The following is a 19,084-nucleotide window of genomic DNA, read 5'->3' as shown; positions in this document are numbered from 1 at the left end:
CTAGCAGGGTCCAAGCTTGGAAAAAAAATATATTCATTAACTGCCTTAACACAAATTTCATCAGAATTCTTAATTTATTATTTTATTCGCTAACCCATTCGTTATGACGAATGGTGTTTGTTTAAGCATCATTCGCTATCTCATTCGTTATAACGAATGGTTCCATTCGTTATCTTATCAGGACAAATGAATGAATAACGAATGAGTAGGTTATTCGCTACGTCTTTGAGATGAATGAGTGGTTCATTTGTTACAAGGGCATACAAGTGTATATTATAACAAATGGCCTGATTCGTTGTCTTTCAATGAAGAATGAATTGATAACGAATGAGTAAGATCATTCGTGACTCCTTTAGGATAAATGGAAGGCTCATTCGTTACCGGAACATACAAATGTACCTTATTCGTTATGGCTGTCTAAGGAATGATTAGCCATTCGTTTATCATAACGAATGGATGTCTGTTCTTATCCAATCTTTGACTATGATTGTCAAAGTCAAGATCGTCAAGAACAAGAATAGTCAATGTACCCCAGATCTGCAATTAACCCTCAATTCACGATGAAATAACACAAATTTGGTATCAATCTGCTTGTATTCACCTTGCCTACAAACCCCAATCGTCCAAACATCTAAACATCGCGTTCTAAGTGGTGCGTTTGATCGGTTTAGGATACGGCTCCTTATACTATCAATTAACCCATCATACGTTAACGAATTTTAATAGGAATCATCACATTTGATTAGTCATTATCATTTTTATGTAGATCTAGGAATACTAAACGAGCCGACAAGTGTTTCGTTATAAACGTACCTTTAAACGAGTCTATCTACGAACACGATCTAGTCTTGGTATCGGTTTTGGCTCATTACGATGCTCTAACACTATCAAGCTCGAGTTCTCACCTTCGGATCTTGGTTCAGGATAAAATAAAGTGTTTTTGTGTGTTTTTGAAGGTGTAGGCTATGGTGTAGAGATGAATAAAATAGAAAGAATTAGGGTTTAAGGTGTATTTATACTCCTCTTAAGCCCATGGACCTAAGGCCCATTACCCTTCCTTATTCCATCTTTTAATGTCCAAACTCACCTTTTTATAGTTTGTTTAGCTAAACCAATACACGACACGTTAATAACAAACGAAATTTCCTTTATTAATATTATTGAAAGTAGGATACTACATGGACCTAAGGCCTATCATCATCCCTTATTCTATCTTTTGTTGTCCAAGCCCAAACTCTATTATTTTTATTTAACTCAACTAAATAATAGCACATTATTAAGTAAACGAAATTCCTTTATTTATTATTATTATTATCTTAAGTAGGATTTTACACAAAAAAACACAATAAAGAACAAAATGACACATTGACGTAATTCTTTGTTTAAAGTTTTATCTTTAATAAGAGTATCAATTGAAAAACACAATGACCAAAACCTATAACACAATACATAGAAAACTCAATTAAAAATCACAATGATCAACCAATAAAACAAAGTATAAAACAACTATATTTTTTTATATATAACAATATAGTAATATTAAAAGTAAAATGGAAAAAACCTTGTTATTATAGTGAATTTTTTTCTAAAAAAATTGCCGTATGAAAAAGTTATAAACTTTTAAAAATAATAGGGGGATTAATATGTGCCTCTAATGTGGATATACAAAGTCAACAAATGTGAGTTATTATTTTTATACGCTTTTCATTATTTTATTATCCTAAATTAATCGCAATCATTCAAATATAAGATTAATAAACTAGATAGCTTCTTCACTTCTTATTTTTATGACCGATTGTATTTTAACCTTATCCATTATTATATATCCCTACATTGTGATACATAATTATCTTAAATATATTATTATACAACAACAACTATACCCAGTAAATCTCACCCATAACAAAGCTACTAGTAGAGTATGGGGAGGGTGGGACGTAAGCAAACCTTACCTTTATTCTTGAGAATAGAGAGACTGCTTCAAGAGATACTCCCGGCTCAACCTTAAATATATTATTACTAGTTTTATAGCCCGTGTAACACACGGGGTTATCCAAATTATAAAATTACAAGTAAATAAAATAATTACATAACGTATTACGCCTATGCTTGTATCTATATATGTGTATATGAACTGATTTTATTTATATCACAAAATGATTTTTTAAATGAAGTTAATAAAAAATGCACGTGCAAAAATGCACCCGAGAACACTCCTTTAATTGAAACTTTCATTGTCAGTATCATATATGTATACTTAAAAGAATTCAGGAAGAAGACTTCTCATGCAATAATCATACAATAGTAGTTCTGACCACTCAGCCTAAATACTAAAGGAACGTTATCTTTATTTATGTATTTATCAATTTACAACCCATAGAAGGAAAGGAGAACATTAAATTATAACAACAGATGTTCTTAAATAACTATGTTTTTATGAGCTAAACCATGAAAAAGATTTTGTAAGTTTGACAACATAAAAAATAACATGTTAACCCGTTAAATTTTATGAATATTTTGCTTCATTTGAGCATAGTTTTGCATGTCATGTTTCCCATTTAACATTCTGATAACTGTTAAACGAAAAATTAATACTGACACGAATTCTTCAAATTTGATATAAGTTAGAAGCATTGATAGGCCTGGGGGTGGCATGTCGTAAGTGTTCACTATCTGTTCTTAAATTATAATAGTTGAGGGAAAAATAGCCAATTTACCAAATCCCGAACCTTTTGATTTTTTTTTCAAAAATGTCCTTAAAAATAAATTTAAAGCCCAGATCATGTTTAAATCTCTAACTTTCACATGTTTGATATTTCAAGTCAACACTTTGAACCCGTAACAAATTTGACGATAAATCTATTCGCATTCTCAAACTTTTAAAAATACTTAGATTTCTCATTTTTGACCCATAACAAATTTTGACCCAAATGTAGTTAACTTGTACCAAAAAATCTATTAACCAATTGTTTACTATAAAAACCAAATTTGGCTCCATAAAACCAGAAACAATCATTGATAAAAAAAAATCAAGAAATTAAATATGATAAACTTTGTTATATATGAAAGTGATTGGTATATATATTTAATAAATTAACCGAAAAATAAATTGATATATTTAAAGCATATATTTATAATTTATAAATTTAATTATATGACATTTAGAATAATAATAATAATAATAGATAAATGGATTGATTTTTAAAAAACAGATCAACTTTTAAACATAGATTTATGATTTAATAATTTAAAAAATTACTTTATAAAATGAAAGCATGTTCGAGTTTTGTTTTTTTTATAGTCTTCAACAACATACACCGTAAAATATGTTAATGATAACATTTGAAATTATATATTTTTTTCAATCTTTAACAAACATGATTTGTTGTTAATTTTTGGATTTCACAAAGTATTTTGGAATATATAGTAAAATAATATGTTAATATTTATTTTTATAAAATTATAAAAATGTATAATTATAATATAACTAAAATATAAAAGGAAAGTGAATATGGACATGTATTAGAGTCAATTAAGATCTTAGTTTTGAATGAAAAAAAGTTATGATTTTAACTGATACGTGTCACAGTTATTTTGCTTTATTAGAATAGGTATATATATATATATGATGAGTATCATTAAAGATAACTACGTTCATATTTTTATTTTATTTTTTATTATTTTTATTATTATATGTCACCGATTTGTTAGAAATCTCTATTTTTGGTAACTAGCTTGCAAGTTGCAACCTTCCTATTGTTGTATGCTCACCTTTTAATTTGCAGCTTTTAGAGTTCTGGTGACGTTTGAGCCTAGAATTGTTTACAAGGTTTTAATCTCCTATTTCTATAGCACGTTTTACGACCGGTTTCTTATTATTATAAACTACAATTGTTTTCACTCTACATGTGTGAAGAACATTCTCATTTCATTCTCTAAATAATGCGAGGATTCTCCATTTTATAGAGATTGTTAAAAGTGGTTGTGAGAGGAGGAGAGAGAAAATGTTACTGTTCATGGTTAAATTTAAAGAAATACATTGTTCACATCTATATTTTTTTAATATTTTTGAAAGTGGTTGTGAGTGAAGGAGAGATAAAATGTAATGATAAAAATATAAAAAATATTATTTAATTAAAATTGAAAAAGAAAAAATAATGTTTTTTAGTGTAATTATAGAAATGTAGATGAAGAATGGAATGAAAATACTCTAAGGGCATCATCCCACTAGACCAGGTCGTGGTTCCTTATACGTGTCGTTATCCGTCATTATACGGACCAGATAGAAAGATCCTCGGATACTCAGAAACAAAGCCTAGCGATAAACACCTCAAATAGTATAATACTTTTTGAGCTTACGATAGTATATGATAGGAGACTCCACAATTAAGCATGCTAATTAAATGGGAATAGTAATAGTATGAATTGGGAAGTCACAACCGAGATGACAAAAAACATTGGTATTATTAGTGGTATGCGAGACAAAATGTTACATACGGTCTAATGTAAATGAAAAACGTCCGCTTAAAACGCACCCAACAATTGGTCTTCTAATCCAATGGTATGAGGATGATATTGTTGAGACTTGGGAACTTTAGGTTCTTGTTTCGAAACTTGAATCAATGGAGTTTTCTCACAGTTACGGATTTCCTTGATTATTGTGTTTCTGGGTGCGTCATGTCCTAAGCGTCAAAATCAATATATACGATTGGCATCTTGTTTCAAAAAGATTCACTCGGGTATTAAGAATAATTCCAAACGTTGTTAAATGACATTAACCACTTCTTACCAATGACCTCATATAACATAATTCTTGGTTAATTAAATAAACATTCGGTAGGAAATTCGTGTACTTTCGCTTGTTTATAGCTTTCGTTTTTGCCATCTGGATAAATAAGTATTATCACCGTCTAGCCGTTATGGGAGTCGAGAGCGTGAGCATTACGGGATAACGACCGAGATGTGTCAGCAATCATTTATATGGATGTTTGACTTTGGAATTCTGCTGCTACTCACGTTTTTTATTCTATTTAAGTACTATTTTAATGTAGTTACTGCGTAGCCTTTTGAATTTCAAAACTAATTTAAATTTCATTGGTGACAAGTCTTTATTGTATTTATGTACTATTCAATTTAGTTACTTTTTTTATTTTTTGAACAGTTAAATCACGGCATTCTGAATGGATTTAACCATTAGCCTTCTAGTTTATAGTTTTATATACATCATCTTACCAGGAATTCCCGTAAATGTAGTTACTATGTAGGCTTTTGAATTTCATAACTATTTTTAATTTTTGTAAAGAGAAAAAAACATAACTTATATAAGGAAAAATTAAAAAAAGGAAACAATTTATGTATATCTATAACACCTTCCGTTGTGGGTTGGGGGGGGGGGGGGGTGTTTGAAGCGGTGGGCATCTCTCTCTCTCTTTCACACACACACTTACATAAATATGTATGTATGTAATGGGGCAACAATTGGGCGATAAATCGCAATGTGAAGTCATGGAGAGGGGCTTCGAAACCCCGTTTTTTACGTGGCAGTCCCCCTCCACAATGAATAGCCTAAGAAGCAATATAAAGGAACAATTTAAAATATATTTAATGACATATATGTGTATTTATAAAAAATTACACCTTAAAATATCTAAGGGCAATTACATATCTATATTAGTTTCGCGAATTAGCTTCAGAGCAAATAGTTATAGAAAAAGAAGTGAAGATTTGGGTTGTAAACTACAAGTTCTTAAGTTCGGATCCAATTTCGACCAAGTTTTATCGTAACATGTATTGTGTGGCAGGTTTTCCCTAGAACATGAGGCGGTGGGTTTGAGCAACCCAACGCAATTTGCGATCGATCACGGGCCTTTGGGGTCGTCTTTACTATTGGGTTACACTACGTAACTGGGTTTTATTCGTTAATCGTTTATAAAAAATATATCCATGTATTGGTTTCGATTAGGGGTGGCAATCTTGACTCAAACCCTTTCAAATGGATCAATTTGAGTTGTTTAGTTTAGATAAAAGGTTTTAACTAAATTGGTCAAAATGAGTAATTTGAAATTCCATCCTTTTATTTTCGGGTCAAAATGGGTTGACAAGTTCAAAGAAATGGGTCAATGTGGGTTAGTGCCTAAGGAAATGTGAAAGGTTTCGGATCAGAACGGGTTTTCGTACAAGATAGGTTTCGGATCGGAACGGGTTTCAGATTGGAACGGGTTCGGTTCAGGTTTCAAACCAACACAAGTTTTCACCCGTGACAGGTTGGGTTTTGTTTTTTTTTGGTCGATTTCGGACTCATTTTTGTCCGTTTTTTCAGTTTTGTTTTTGTTTGTTTTGAATTCTTTTAGTTCGTTTTGATTGTTTTTTCGATTTCGATTGATGTGGTCCGGTTTTGGCTTTTTGCTTCATTTTTGTCGATTTTTTCGGGTTCGGTTGTTTTTTTTATGGAACAAGGACAACGTAGGAAACAATTTAGTGTTTACTTTTCTTGTTTATGATTTATATTTTGAGTTATAGTTTTTTTATTATTACTTTTGAATAATTTTTTTGAGGGTTTTTGATCTTAATTAAAACCCCTAAAAAATTCAAAAATAATAATAAAACATCAAAACTTAAAATATCAATAAAAAAAATCTAAAAAAATTAAAATGTTTCCGCAATTATTCTCGTTCACAAAAAAAAAACACTCAAAACCCTGTCCGATTCTTACCTATTTCGATCCAAACCAAAATAACCATTTTTTAATTGACCCGTTCTGACCCCAACTTGTTTTAACCCATGACTTATTTCAACTCATGACTCGTTCGACCCGACCCAACCCATTTGCCACCTCTAGTTTTGATGTTTGTGGATTAAATGCCTTTTTCAATGAATAAACATTTTAATGCATGCGTTTATTACGATTAGAAAAGGAGTATTATTATAAGAAAAATCAACTTTTGAGATTATATGCATTATTATAAGAAAAATCAACTTTTGAGATTATATGCATGGAAAACACACTTTTGGATACTTTCAACTAGTTTGATCTAAAACACAACCCAAATAAGCCCATGGGTCAAAATGGCCTCATCTACTTTTAATCATCTTTCTTTAGATTAATTTTATTATTAATTATGCTGTGATCGACTTATATTTTGTGGTCCAAGGTTGCTAGAGCACGCAACTTAATTAATGTAACGGAAGACACGTTGAAAGCTTTAGAGGTGATAACTTTTTTAAAATAGCAAGGGTAGTTTAATAACTTTAGACTTGAAGAAACACCAATCGACCCCGGCAGATTACGGATATTCTGGGGGTTAAATAGATGTTTCCCACGAGGGTTAGGTCCGGCAAGATAGTTATTCTTCTGATGACCTGCAAAACAGACACCGTGAGCTCGTCACTGAGAAGGGGGGGGGGTACCTCCTTGTGACCACCCTCCGGCGTGAGAATCAGACTAGATTGCTCTTGAATATAAGTGTATATTAAGAGATTGCAAGAGCAGATATCAGGTATAAGATATAAGATACAAGATAAGATAAGATGATCATACCATTTGGGGTATTTATAGCCGAAGGTAGGTTTCCAAGAAGGTATAGCCGGCTGAATAGTATTCCTGTTCTACCAACTGTGGCCTACGCACGTGCCATGCTGGTAGTTGGTGGGTAGGCAGCGGCTGACAGTGACCAGGCCTGCTGTGTACTATTCCTTTTCCACCAACTGCAGGCTATGCACGTGGTATGACAGGAGTTGGTGAGTAGGCAGCGGCTAATAGTGACATACAGTACAAGAACATGCTGCTCGCCATACTGTTGTCAATGAGCTGTCGTATCTCTGGTCAGATCTTTTGCCCATACCTCGTCAGGTACAGTACAAAAGATCCTCCAGTATCGTACGGACTGGCTCATTTGGGCGGGAGTATTCCCCCTCCCGCCTTTGTGCGGGATTGTTCCCGGCTTTGCTCATTCCTTCAGGTGACTACTGAATTATTTGAGAGCTAAGTGCCTTGTGCGTGTAGCCTTGCTGCGCGGGTGGCCTTCCCTGATGGCTTGTATCCGCAGCTGCGGGAACAGGCGGAGTACTTCACCATTGGGAGGCATTTCCTGCGGGAACAGCTTGCGTACTGCGCGTAAGGACGTCACGTCTCTGAGCATGGTGGGTCATGCGGATCCAGTTGGTTTCCGCGCAGACGTCTCTCTTCAAGGTGAGTCCTGCGGGTCCAACTGGGCTCTGCTGGGACCTACCTCTTCAAGTCCCCCCAGTCCAATGTTCTTCTCATGAATGTTTAATAAGTGAGGTGAACTTTTGGACTTAAGCAAAGGGTTTTGAAAAGGGTTTAGTTTTAAGGTTTTCCATGGGGATTCTTCCCGCGGAAGTCCTAATGTCACTTGCAGAAATTCCCGACTTTCCTGCTTGATCTTTGGGTATGATGCGGGTAGGTCGTCTGTAACCTCATCGCAAGTCAGAAGCGTTGAGTCCCACTTGTGTAGATTCTCCATGAGGTTTTGGTAGTTTTGAACATAATGATCAATTATGTTAAAACCACCAATTCCATCTTGGAGCTTCAAACAATGTAGTTCTCGACGTTCCCGCTATGCGGGGATGTTATTCACGTTTCCGCAAGCATTGCCCAGAAGATCCTTCTTGGTTTCAATTCCCTGCGGAGCGCTAGGTATGTGAAGGGTTTTGCCTTGACACTGTACCCGCACTCGTCTTACGGTTACTTTACTTCCAAGGTATTCCTGGCGTCAATTCCCTGCGGGTGCTCAGTATGTGAAGGGTTTTGCCTTGACACTGTACCCGCACCCGTCTTATGGTTACTTGGTTGCCGAGGTATTATTGGCTTCAATTCCCTGCAGGTGCTAAGTATGTGAAGGGTTTTGCCTTAACACTGTACTCGCACCTGTCTTATAGTTACTTGGTTGCCAAGGTAAGGGGTATATTCCCGCTTACTTTTGAATCTTTTTGAAATTTTGAAATTCGAAGAGTTGGTGAAAGGATAAGAACAGTCCAAACTGTTGAAACGTCGTCCGACGGTTTCTTCTGACTGTGTCAGGACGTGCAGGAAGTTATGGTGACGTGACAGTACATGGTCATTCCAGACGCTTTTTCAGGCGCGTGGGCGCGATTTTTCGGGCGCGTGGCCGCGAAATTAATGGCACGCGTCCTTTCAATAGCTGTTGCCAGCTGGCTCTTTGTCACGTGTCATAGTTTCATTGCACCTGCGATTTCTCTCTCTTCCGCATTAAATTCATCGCATTAATTGCGATGAGTATATAAAGGGGGAGAGTGCCCTTTGCAATCCACACTTTCACTTCTCTTTATCTTCTAAACGATTTCCGGCAAATACTCACTATTCCGTCGAGCATTCTTCTGAAATCGTTTCTGTTCATCCAAACATGTCTTCTTTTGCCGAGGAGTCAGACGTGTTCGTCGAGAATCCGTCGTCCACTTCTGATAAGGACGACAAGAGCACTGCTGGCGAGTGCCAGTGCGCTCTTCCTGCCGATCTTTTTCAGTACATCGTCCAGAAGTTCATGCTCGAGCCGTTCGAGCCTGAGTTTCCGGAGCCACACCAGACGGTGTACGATGCCCCGAAGGGCAAGATAGGGGTGTACGCTGCATTCTTCGTTTATGGGAATCTCAGGTTCCCATTGACGAAGTTTGTATACCGTGTCTTGGAGAGGCACGGTGTGCATCTGACGGAGGTACACCCGATGGCGATCGCCAAGATCCGCCACTTTGAGTGGGTGTGCCTCATTCTGGGCGTGGAGCCCCACGTTGATCGGTTGATGATTTTCTACTCCTGGAGGTGCATCCAGGGGTGGTACACCTTGTCAATCGGATCAAGGGGTTGAAGATCTGCGCAACCGAGCGCAGTCTTCGTTCGTAGAAGCGGGAGTTCTTTTATATCTCCGCTCGCGTCATCCCGATAGCGATGACGTTTAAGAATGGGAGAGCACTCCCCGCCCTTCACGCCCCAAACTACCAGGAGGCGGAATGGTTCGCCAAGATCTCCCGGATCCAGACTCCGGTGTACCGCTTTGCGGAGTTTGGGATGGTGATGCTTGGGAAGAGCCGGGTGTGGAAGGAGGCATCCCAGATTCCCATCGTCCTCGAATACGGTTTGAACTCTGTTCCTTACGTTATGCTCTGTCTTCTTTGTTGATATAGGTTTTTCTTCTAACTGTTTCTTTTTTATTTCAGAGGGGAACGACTTGCAGTCTCTCCTGCAGCCGCGGGAGAGTGATGGTCCCGCTCGGATGGGTACTCGTGCTCTCGATGAGAACGAGTTGCCCATCTTGGAGCAAACGAGGGATCGGTTTGTGGAGGTGTCCCCGCCAGGCCACCCTATTCTGAGCGCCTGTACATGACATATATAATAGGTAATTTCAAACGCAATATAGTGAAATATTTACAAAATATATTTGTTTTTTTAATCATGTTCCCATACTCTTCTCACTTCCTATAAGTAGCATGCATGTTGCATTCATATCCATATCCCCTCCCCCATTTGTCGCCTACAACAAATATGGCTTCCAAGTACAGCCAATTGTTTAGCATCCTCATAATTGCTGCTTTGATGCAATTTCTAGCTATTGTTGTCATCGGTGAACCACAAGTTCCATGTTACTTTATTTTTGGTGATTCTCTAGTCGATGTTGGCAATACCAATGAATTCGTGAAAGCAGAAAAAGCCAATTATCCGCCTTACGGGATCGATTTTCCAAAAGGTGTCACCGGTAGATTCACTAACGGTCTTACCGTCCCCGATATGATCGGTCTCTCTCGCTCTCTCTTCTTTTGATAACTATTATTTATGAACTAAGTCTCGACATTTTTACATTGTATATTTTTGAAATTTCAATAATTTCTTTCTACAACAATTATTTTATATATTTGACCTTATGTTTGGCAATATTAATACTTCAACTTAGTAAGTTTAATATTCAACTATGATTTTCAAAAGCATCTATAAAATCAACTTTCTTAAAGCCACATTATGATTTCTAAAACATGTGATTTCTGTCATATACATAGAGACCAAAAAATTCGTTTGTTTGATTTCAGGCAAACTTCTAGGGTTTCCTGATTTCATTCCACGGTATGCTAACGCAACTGACGAAGAGATCATCAGGGGTGTAAACTACGGTAGTGCTGGTGCTGGCATTAGGAATGAAACCGGAAGGAATGTGGTAAACACCATAACCCTCAATATTTTTCTAATATGTTTAAGTTACAAACTTACAATTACATAGATGGTCATTTTCTTTGTCTACATATTATAAGCATAACGTTTATACTATTTGGTCTTGTTATTTTTATTTCAGGGTGAGAGAATCATCTTCGATAAGCAACTACTTAATCATGAAGCAACAGTTTCCCGTATTTCGCTCCTGCAACGCAACCAAACATTTACAAATGAATACATAAAGAAATGCATTTACTTGGTAAATGTAGGAAGCGACGATTACGTCAATAACTACTTGATGCCCAACAATTACCCCACAAGCAGCATATACACCCCTGATCAATATGCAACAGTCCTCATTCAACAATACTCACAACAACTAACGGTAAATCTTAGAGTTTGGTGTGGTAAAAATGTTATACCCATTTTTGTAACAATTAGATTCCCTAAACTTTTATTATCTTTACATGACAGACTTTGTATAATTACGGAGCTAGGAAAGTTGTGGTGTTCGGTTTGGGTCCAATAGGGTGCACCCCCCTTGCGATAGCAACATTTGGCACAAACGGGAAACCATGTTCTGAGTCGATTAATAATTTAGTTAAGCTATTTAATGATCGGCTTAAGCCTCTTATTGTTGATCTTAACAATAATTTATCTGATGCAAAGTTTACTTACATCAACTTTTCGGGCATTGCAGCACCTCTAAACGGTAAAGTGTAATAAATCCTTATGTACAATATTTCATTTCCTTTTTTGCTTATTTTTATGTAAATTAAAAAAAAAAGAGAGAGATAATTTCCAAAATGATCCAAAACAAGAGAGAGAAAATAAAAAGATCCTAAATGGATTCAAGTTCCCAAACTAACTCATCAAATATGTACTGAGGAGACGCTTTGATAAAATAAACGACGAGATTTTTAAACCAATCAAATTTTGACATGTGTAAAGGATCTGACACACCAGACGAGATTTTTAAAAATCTCGTCTGTTCCGACCATTTTTTTTAACTTAATTCACTTTTTATAAAACAATCTACCAAGACGGTTTTTTTATGTTTCTTATCTGGTCCGTTCAAATTATTATTTTTCCTAACTTTATCTTCTTTATCTTTATCTTATTCATCTTCTTCATCTTCAAATTTAATTCTCCACATTATTTTTCCTAACCACCAACTCCACCCCCATCACCACCACAAACCACTGTCATAATCCCGATAATACCCTTCTTAACCTCCTCCGGCAAAGAAAAACCGTCGGTGGTGGAAGCTTCGTGTAGTTTAAACTGAGATGGGTTTATGGTGGGGTGGGGGTGGGGCTAGTGGTGGTGGCGGGGTTGGTGAAGGTTGTGGTGGTGGACGGTGGTGGTGGTGGTGGGGGTATAACGGTCATTACGCCGTGAAGTTGAACCGGGGTAAAGCTCCGGCGAGTTGTTCGGTGGTGGAAGCTTCGTGTTTTTTAAGATTGATTTATGAATTTGTGGAGAATTAAAGATGAAGATGAAGAAGATAAAGATGAAGAAGATGAAGTTAGGAAAAAAAATATGAACTGACAAGATAAAAAACATAAAAAACCGTCTTGATAGACTGTTTTATAAAAAGTGAATTAAGTTAAAAAAATGGTCGAAACAGACGAGATTTTTAAAAATCTCGTCTGGTGTGTCAGATCCTTTACACATGTCACATTTTGATTGGTTTAAAAATCTTGTCGTTTATTTTACAAAAGCGTATCCTCAGTACATATTTGATGGGTTAGTTTGGGAACTTGGACCCATTTAGAATCTTTTTTATTTTCCCTCTCTTGTTTTGGATCATTTTGGGAATAATCAGAAAAAAAAAGCTATTACCTAATTAATATGTGCATTAAAGATTAACCATGGCCGGCACTTTAATTTTTTTTTTCTTTTTTGTCTTTCTTTTGCAGTTGTGCCAAATTATTCTTGTTGTCAAACAACTGGGCCAGATGGACTATGTGTTCCAAATTCAAATCCTTGTCTTGTTAGGGCTTTGACTGCTTGGTTTGATGGTACTCATCCCTCAGAAACTGCAAACAAAATCCTCGCATCAAGATCATACATTAAGCTTTCACCCACGGATGCGTCTCCTTACGATATTAGCCAGTTGGCTCGACTTTAATGTTTGGAAAGATTACATGATAACATATACTCGTATGAATGATTAATAAGAAATATATTGATGATAATTGATATTAATAAGTCTTAGTATGTTTTTTTTGTCTTCTTTTTTTGTTATATATATACATTTAAGATACACACACAATATTCAGGTAACCAACTTATCCAAACTTGAAAATCTCAAAGCTTATTTACAAAAATAGAAAAGGCAACAGAAATTTGAGGAGAGAAAAAGTGAGAAATAACCCAAAATCTCCACATATTCTCAAAATAGCTCATTAAAATTGGACTGAGGCGAAAAGATCTGACAAAATCTTTAAACCAATAGAAATCTGTAAAGTGTAATTTTTTTTGAAAATCCGACGAGTTATTTGAAAATGTTGGGGGACCAGTCCATATTTTTCACTAAATGTTTTTCTAATAAAACAGTCTTGTTCGATGGTATAATAATGTTTCCTATCAAATCACTTCAAATTCCAAAAATTTGGGAAATTGTGCCTTTAAACTCAGTCTTTCAAGACGCATTTGGGGTGAATTTGTACCAAAAAGACGAGCTTGCAGTTTATTTCTTATGTGTTGAAATCTAGTCCAAACCTACGATATTAATTTTTAATCCGTCTACACCGACAAGATTTTATGTGATTTTGTCGACTCCGACATGATTATCCAATAAATATTACTTACATTATTTTTCATATACATTTCTTTCTTCTTCATCTTCCTCCTTCATCCTTTGAATAAACCGGCTCATACCATCCTAAACCTTCAACTTCCATGGAATTTGAAAATGTTATTGTTTGTTATGGTGGTAATTGGCAACCCGGTAATGGAAGCTATGATTATGTTGTCGTCATAATAGGAACCAATGAACCCGAGACCCATATCCATAACCTCCACATGATCTCCCCTCTTAAACTTCATGGTTTTGACTCAAGAACAAGTGTTAGAGTTGATTGTGGAAGAAAGGTGAACTGAGGAAGATGATATCCTACATATAATGTAGAATATGGACGGACCCGTAAGAGTTTAACTAAAATATCTTTTCCTTAGTACAAATATAACAAATATGTATCTTGAAAGACAAAGTTGAAATGTACATTTTTCCATGTGTTTAAAACTTGTAGGGGTCAGGTAGAAATCCTTAATAAATGTCTGGCAAGACATCTTTTAATAATAAGATTTAGTAAAAAAAGTACGGACGGGTCTCTCAATATTTTCAAAACTATGGTCCCCTTAGTACAAATTCACCAAATATGTGTCTTGAAAGACAAAATTTAAAGACACATTTTTCCATGTGTTTAAAATTTGACCTTAATAAATTGTTTGACAATAAAGCTTTTGAGAATAAGATTTAGTGAAGAAATATGGACGGGTCCCTCAATATTTACAAAATTATGGTATTCTTGGTACAATTCACCCCAAATACATCTTGAAAAACTGAGTTTAAAGGTACAATTTCCCAACTTTTTGGAATTTGAAGAAATTTGGTAAGAAACATTATTAAATCGTCACTATACTGTATTATTAGAAGAACATTTAGTGAAAAATAAGGACTAGTTCCCCAAAATTTTCAAATAACTTGTCGGATTTTCAAAAAAAAAATTATACTTGTTAGATTTCTATTGGTTTAAAGATTTCGTGAGAGGTACACAGATGGGTTAATGACCAGACTAAACGAGGTTAATAAATTTGGGTTTAATTACAAGTGAAATGAAACTACAAGGACGGAAATTGCAAACTTGAAACTATTTGACTAGAACCGCAGATTTGGACAAACCACAAGGACGAAAAACGCAGTTCACTGAAGTAAGTATTATAAAAAGAAATAGTGAAAAGACATGTCTACACCTGACTTAACGATTAAATTTAACGAGGTAAGTGATTTGGATGTAATTGGCAAGAACTGAGAAACGTGGAGGGCCCATATGCGAAAAATAAACTTTTTGGACTAAATTCGCATTATTTGTCAAACCACAAGGACGAAAATAACACTTTACTCTTAATATGATGAATTTTGTTATCCAAAAGTGGTTGCAGCATACATTGTTATCCGTTTACTTGCCACCTCAATATAATAATTTCAAATGATGCATTATGGAACATTTATGTTTAAAAAGAAATGAAAACCAAAAGTTATAAAGCCATATATATATATATATATATATATATATATATATATATATATTAAATTTTTTTAACGGCCGACAAACAAAGAATTGCATAGGTATTTCGTACGTGGTGACTCGATGTTAAAGGTCACCGCCATTTGTACAAAACTCTTAAGCGCCTTCAAATATTTCCAGTTTCGGGGAAAACCCACCTGCCCGAAGGCTCGCTAGTGGTAAAAACCCAGACGTCCTCATGATCGAATTGGTGATCACAAATAGTCTTCATTCATCCAAAAAAAATGTTATCTGTAGGGATTAAACCTGGGCCTTCACACTATGTCACAACAACAGCTATCCAAAATGTCTCGGTCGGAGTTTTTATTATAAAAAGTAAAAAAGTTAAATTCGGTTGAAAATCTGTCGAGCTAACTAAAAATTTTATTTTCATTAATAAGACTTTACTAATAACCTCATCAGAAAATTGAAATTCAACCAATCGAATCGAATTTTCAAGCCATTCGAATCGAGTTTTCAAACCAATCGAATCGAGTCTGAAAACCAATCGAATCGAGTTTCCAAACCAATCGAATCAAGTTTTCAAACCAAATGAATCGAGTCTAAACACCAATCGAATCGAGTCTGAAAACCAATTGAATCGAGTCTGATAACCAATCGAATCGAGTCTGAAAATCATTCGAATCGAGTCTAAAAATCATTCGAATCGAGTCTCAATTCAATTCGTTTCATTTCCATTCGATTTGTTTTATCTCCAAATGAATCTAGTTTCTCCATAACTCGATTCAAACATGGTTTTTCGTGTATTTCCATTCTAATCACCTCGTTACATCTCGTTATGCCTGTTTTTACTGATAAAACGAGTCCCGAGTCATAACAACTTTATATTTTTTTTCATTCTAACACAGTCCAAATGTCACTTGTTTGTCCCGTTTACTTCCAAACATCTTGTTTACGATCAAGTTTACATTTTTTTGCCCGATTTGCCTTAGTATCAAATCTTAAAGCAAATCGATACTTAAAACTTAATCCTTACATCTAAAATGTACCTTTTAGGGTTTCTGTTTGGTTCGAATATGGACCAACATGAAATTTTAGGCGGATTTCTTGTTGTTTGATGATGATTGAAAACGAAATCCAACCTTTCTACAGCTCGGATCTAGGTCCGTAATGATGAGCGTGTTTGTGTGTGTTTTTGAGTGTGTAGGGAGGCAAAGTTGGTGAAATGAGGGTTTTAGGGTTTTAGGGAGGTTTAAGGGTGTTTATATACCATTAAGCCCATGGATTGTAAGGCCCCGGTCCCGGTGCCCTACTTTGGCGTTGGATTTACTCATAAACACAGTTCTAAATATCATAGTTAATTAAAACTTTTCGCGGAATAGACAAATGTCAACCATTCATTACATGAGTTTTAAATTAAAACAATATAAAACATGTCTTTACTTCAAACTTTAAAATCTAAGTCTTTAAATGCCAGCTTCTTTATTCCTTTGCCGTGTGTCCCCCTTCAAGCTAGCTGCCTCATTCTACTAACCTGCGTGCTTACTAAAAGTCAGCTACGCTGAATGAGTTCTAGTTAATCAGGCAACATAGATACATGCACTTACTTTCATATACGCATTTGAAGATACATATTATATATTTTACCTGCTACTTTTCTTTCGTACATTCATCATACATTCTTTCATGCCATTACACTTTCATACTTTCATACCACATGCATAAATATCTTTACTATCTCAGATATTAGTAAGGTTTGGTCTTTTTCTTTTCTATCTCATATATTATTAGGGTCTGGTCCCTTCTTTCCATACAACCATACATACACATATATACTCTTAATCATTCATGCAACTATTATAAAACTCACCTTCCCTGACGATACGTGCAATATCCGAAGATCGTTCACGTACCGACAAGCATTCATTCATAACCTCAATCATTATCACATAAATCATATAAGACATACACTTACCACTTAGGGTAAGTGTATTAACTAATCACATTGAGTATCCACACATCCCCGAAAACATAACAAGAAAATGGGGCTAGAAACTCACCTGAACTCGGTTCCTCTCAGCGTTAATGGTAACTCCTTTATTTAATTGGGCACGATTAACGTATAACAATTACACGTATCAATTAACTATCACTACCCGTATCATATTTCTAGTTTAATATAACCCTCAACGAACAGGGGTCTGAGGGCAGGGCCCCTGGCAGCAGGGTTAAAGGGGCAGCAACCCCTAGCAGGGTCCAAGCTTGGAAAAAAAATATATTCATTAACTGCCTTAACACAAATTTCATCAGAATTCTTAATTTATTATTTTATTCGCTAACCCATTCGTTATGACGAATGGTGTTTGTTTAAGCATCATTCGCTATCTCATTCGTTATAACGAATGGTTCCATTCGTTATCTTATCAGGACAAATGAATGAATAACGAATGAGTAGGTTATTCGCTACGTCTTTGAGATGAATGAGTGGTTCATTTGTTACAAGGGCATACAAGTGTGTATTATAACAAATGGCCTGATTTTCGTTGTCATTCAATGACGAATGAATTGATAACGAATGAGTAAGATCATTCGTGACTCCTTTAGGATAACTGGAAGGCTCATTCGTTACCGGAACATACAAATGTACCTTATTCGTTATGGCTGTCTAAGGAATGATTAGCCATTCGTTTATCATAACGAATGGATGTCTGTTCTTATCCAATCTTTGACTATGATTGTCAAAGTCAAAATCGTCAAGAACAAGAATAGTCAATGTACCCCAGATCTGCAATTAACCCTCAATTCACGATGAAATAACACAAATTTGGTATCAATCTGCTTGTATTCACCTTGCCTACAAACCCCAATCGTCCAAACATCTAAACATCGCGTTCTAAGTGGTGCGTTTGATCGATTTAGGATACGGCTCCTTATACTATCAATAAACCCATCATACGTTAACGAATTTTAATAGGAATCATCACATTTGATTAGTCATTATCATTTTTATGTAGATCTAGGAATACTAAACGAGCCGACAAGTGTTTCGTTATAAACGTACCTTTAAACGAGTCTATCTACGAACACGATCTAGTCTTGGTATCGGTTTTGGCTCATTACGATGCTCTAACACTATCAAGCTCGAGTTCTCACCTTCGGATCTTGGTTCGGGATAAAATAAAGTGTTTTTGTGTGTTTTTGAAGGTGTAGGCTATGGTGTAGAGATGAATAAAATAGAAAGAATTAGGGTTTAAGGTGTATTTATACTCCTCTTAAGCACATGGACCTAAGGCCCATTACCCTTCCTTATTCCATCTTTTAATGTCCAAACTCACCTTTTTATAGTTTGTTTAGCTAAACCAATACACGACACGTTAAAAACAAACGAAATTTCCTTTATTAATATTATTGAAAGTAGGATACTACATGGACCTAAGGCCTATCATCATCCCTTATTCTATCTTTTGTTGTCCAAGCCCAAACTCTATTATTTTTATTTAACTCAACTAAATAATAGCACATTATTAAGTAAACGAAATTCCTTTATTTATTATTATTATTATCTTATGTAGGATTTTACACAAAAAAACACAATAAAGAAGAAAATGACACATTGACGTAATTCTTTGTTTAAAGTTTTATCTTTAATAAG

At 35.3% G+C, this 19,084-nt stretch overlaps 1 protein-coding gene across 1 annotated transcript; it reads left to right on the top strand.

Moving 5' to 3' along the window:
- Positions 1 to 10,496: 10,496 nt before the first annotated feature.
- Positions 10,497 to 13,334, top strand: LOC143620905 (GDSL esterase/lipase At4g18970-like). The gene is made up of 5 exons (XM_077092482.1): positions 10,497 to 10,766; positions 11,056 to 11,180; positions 11,316 to 11,561; positions 11,651 to 11,888; positions 13,099 to 13,334. Exons 1-5 carry the CDS (start codon positions 10,517 to 10,519, stop codon positions 13,308 to 13,310), a joined length of 1,071 nt encoding a protein of 356 aa, XP_076948597.1. The 5' UTR covers positions 10,497 to 10,516; the 3' UTR covers positions 13,311 to 13,334.
- Positions 13,335 to 19,084: the final 5,750 nt, after the last annotated feature.

This window comes from Bidens hawaiensis, unplaced genomic scaffold (assembly GCF_021521415.1).
Source record: "Bidens hawaiensis isolate Kalapana, Puna unplaced genomic scaffold, B.hawaiensis_p1.1 tig00002735_1, whole genome shotgun sequence".
Lineage (NCBI taxonomy): Eukaryota > Viridiplantae > Streptophyta > Magnoliopsida > Asterales > Asteraceae > Bidens > Bidens hawaiensis.
The sequence above is the reverse complement of the archived record's forward strand: the minus strand, read 5'-3'. Positions and strand labels throughout refer to the sequence as shown.

Bases quoted from the DNA above. Each gene is read 5' to 3' on its own strand.
- LOC143620905 (XM_077092482.1), top strand. From the start codon at position 10,517: ATGGCTTCCAAGTACAGCCAATTGTTTAGCATCCTCATAATTGCTGCT. The intron at 11,181-11,315 runs GTAAACACCATA...TTTTTATTTCAG, and splicing joins ATGAAACCGGAAGGAATGTG to GGTGAGAGAATCATCTTCGA. The intron at 11,889-13,098 runs GTAAAGTGTAAT...TTTCTTTTGCAG, and splicing joins CATTGCAGCACCTCTAAACG to TTGTGCCAAATTATTCTTGT.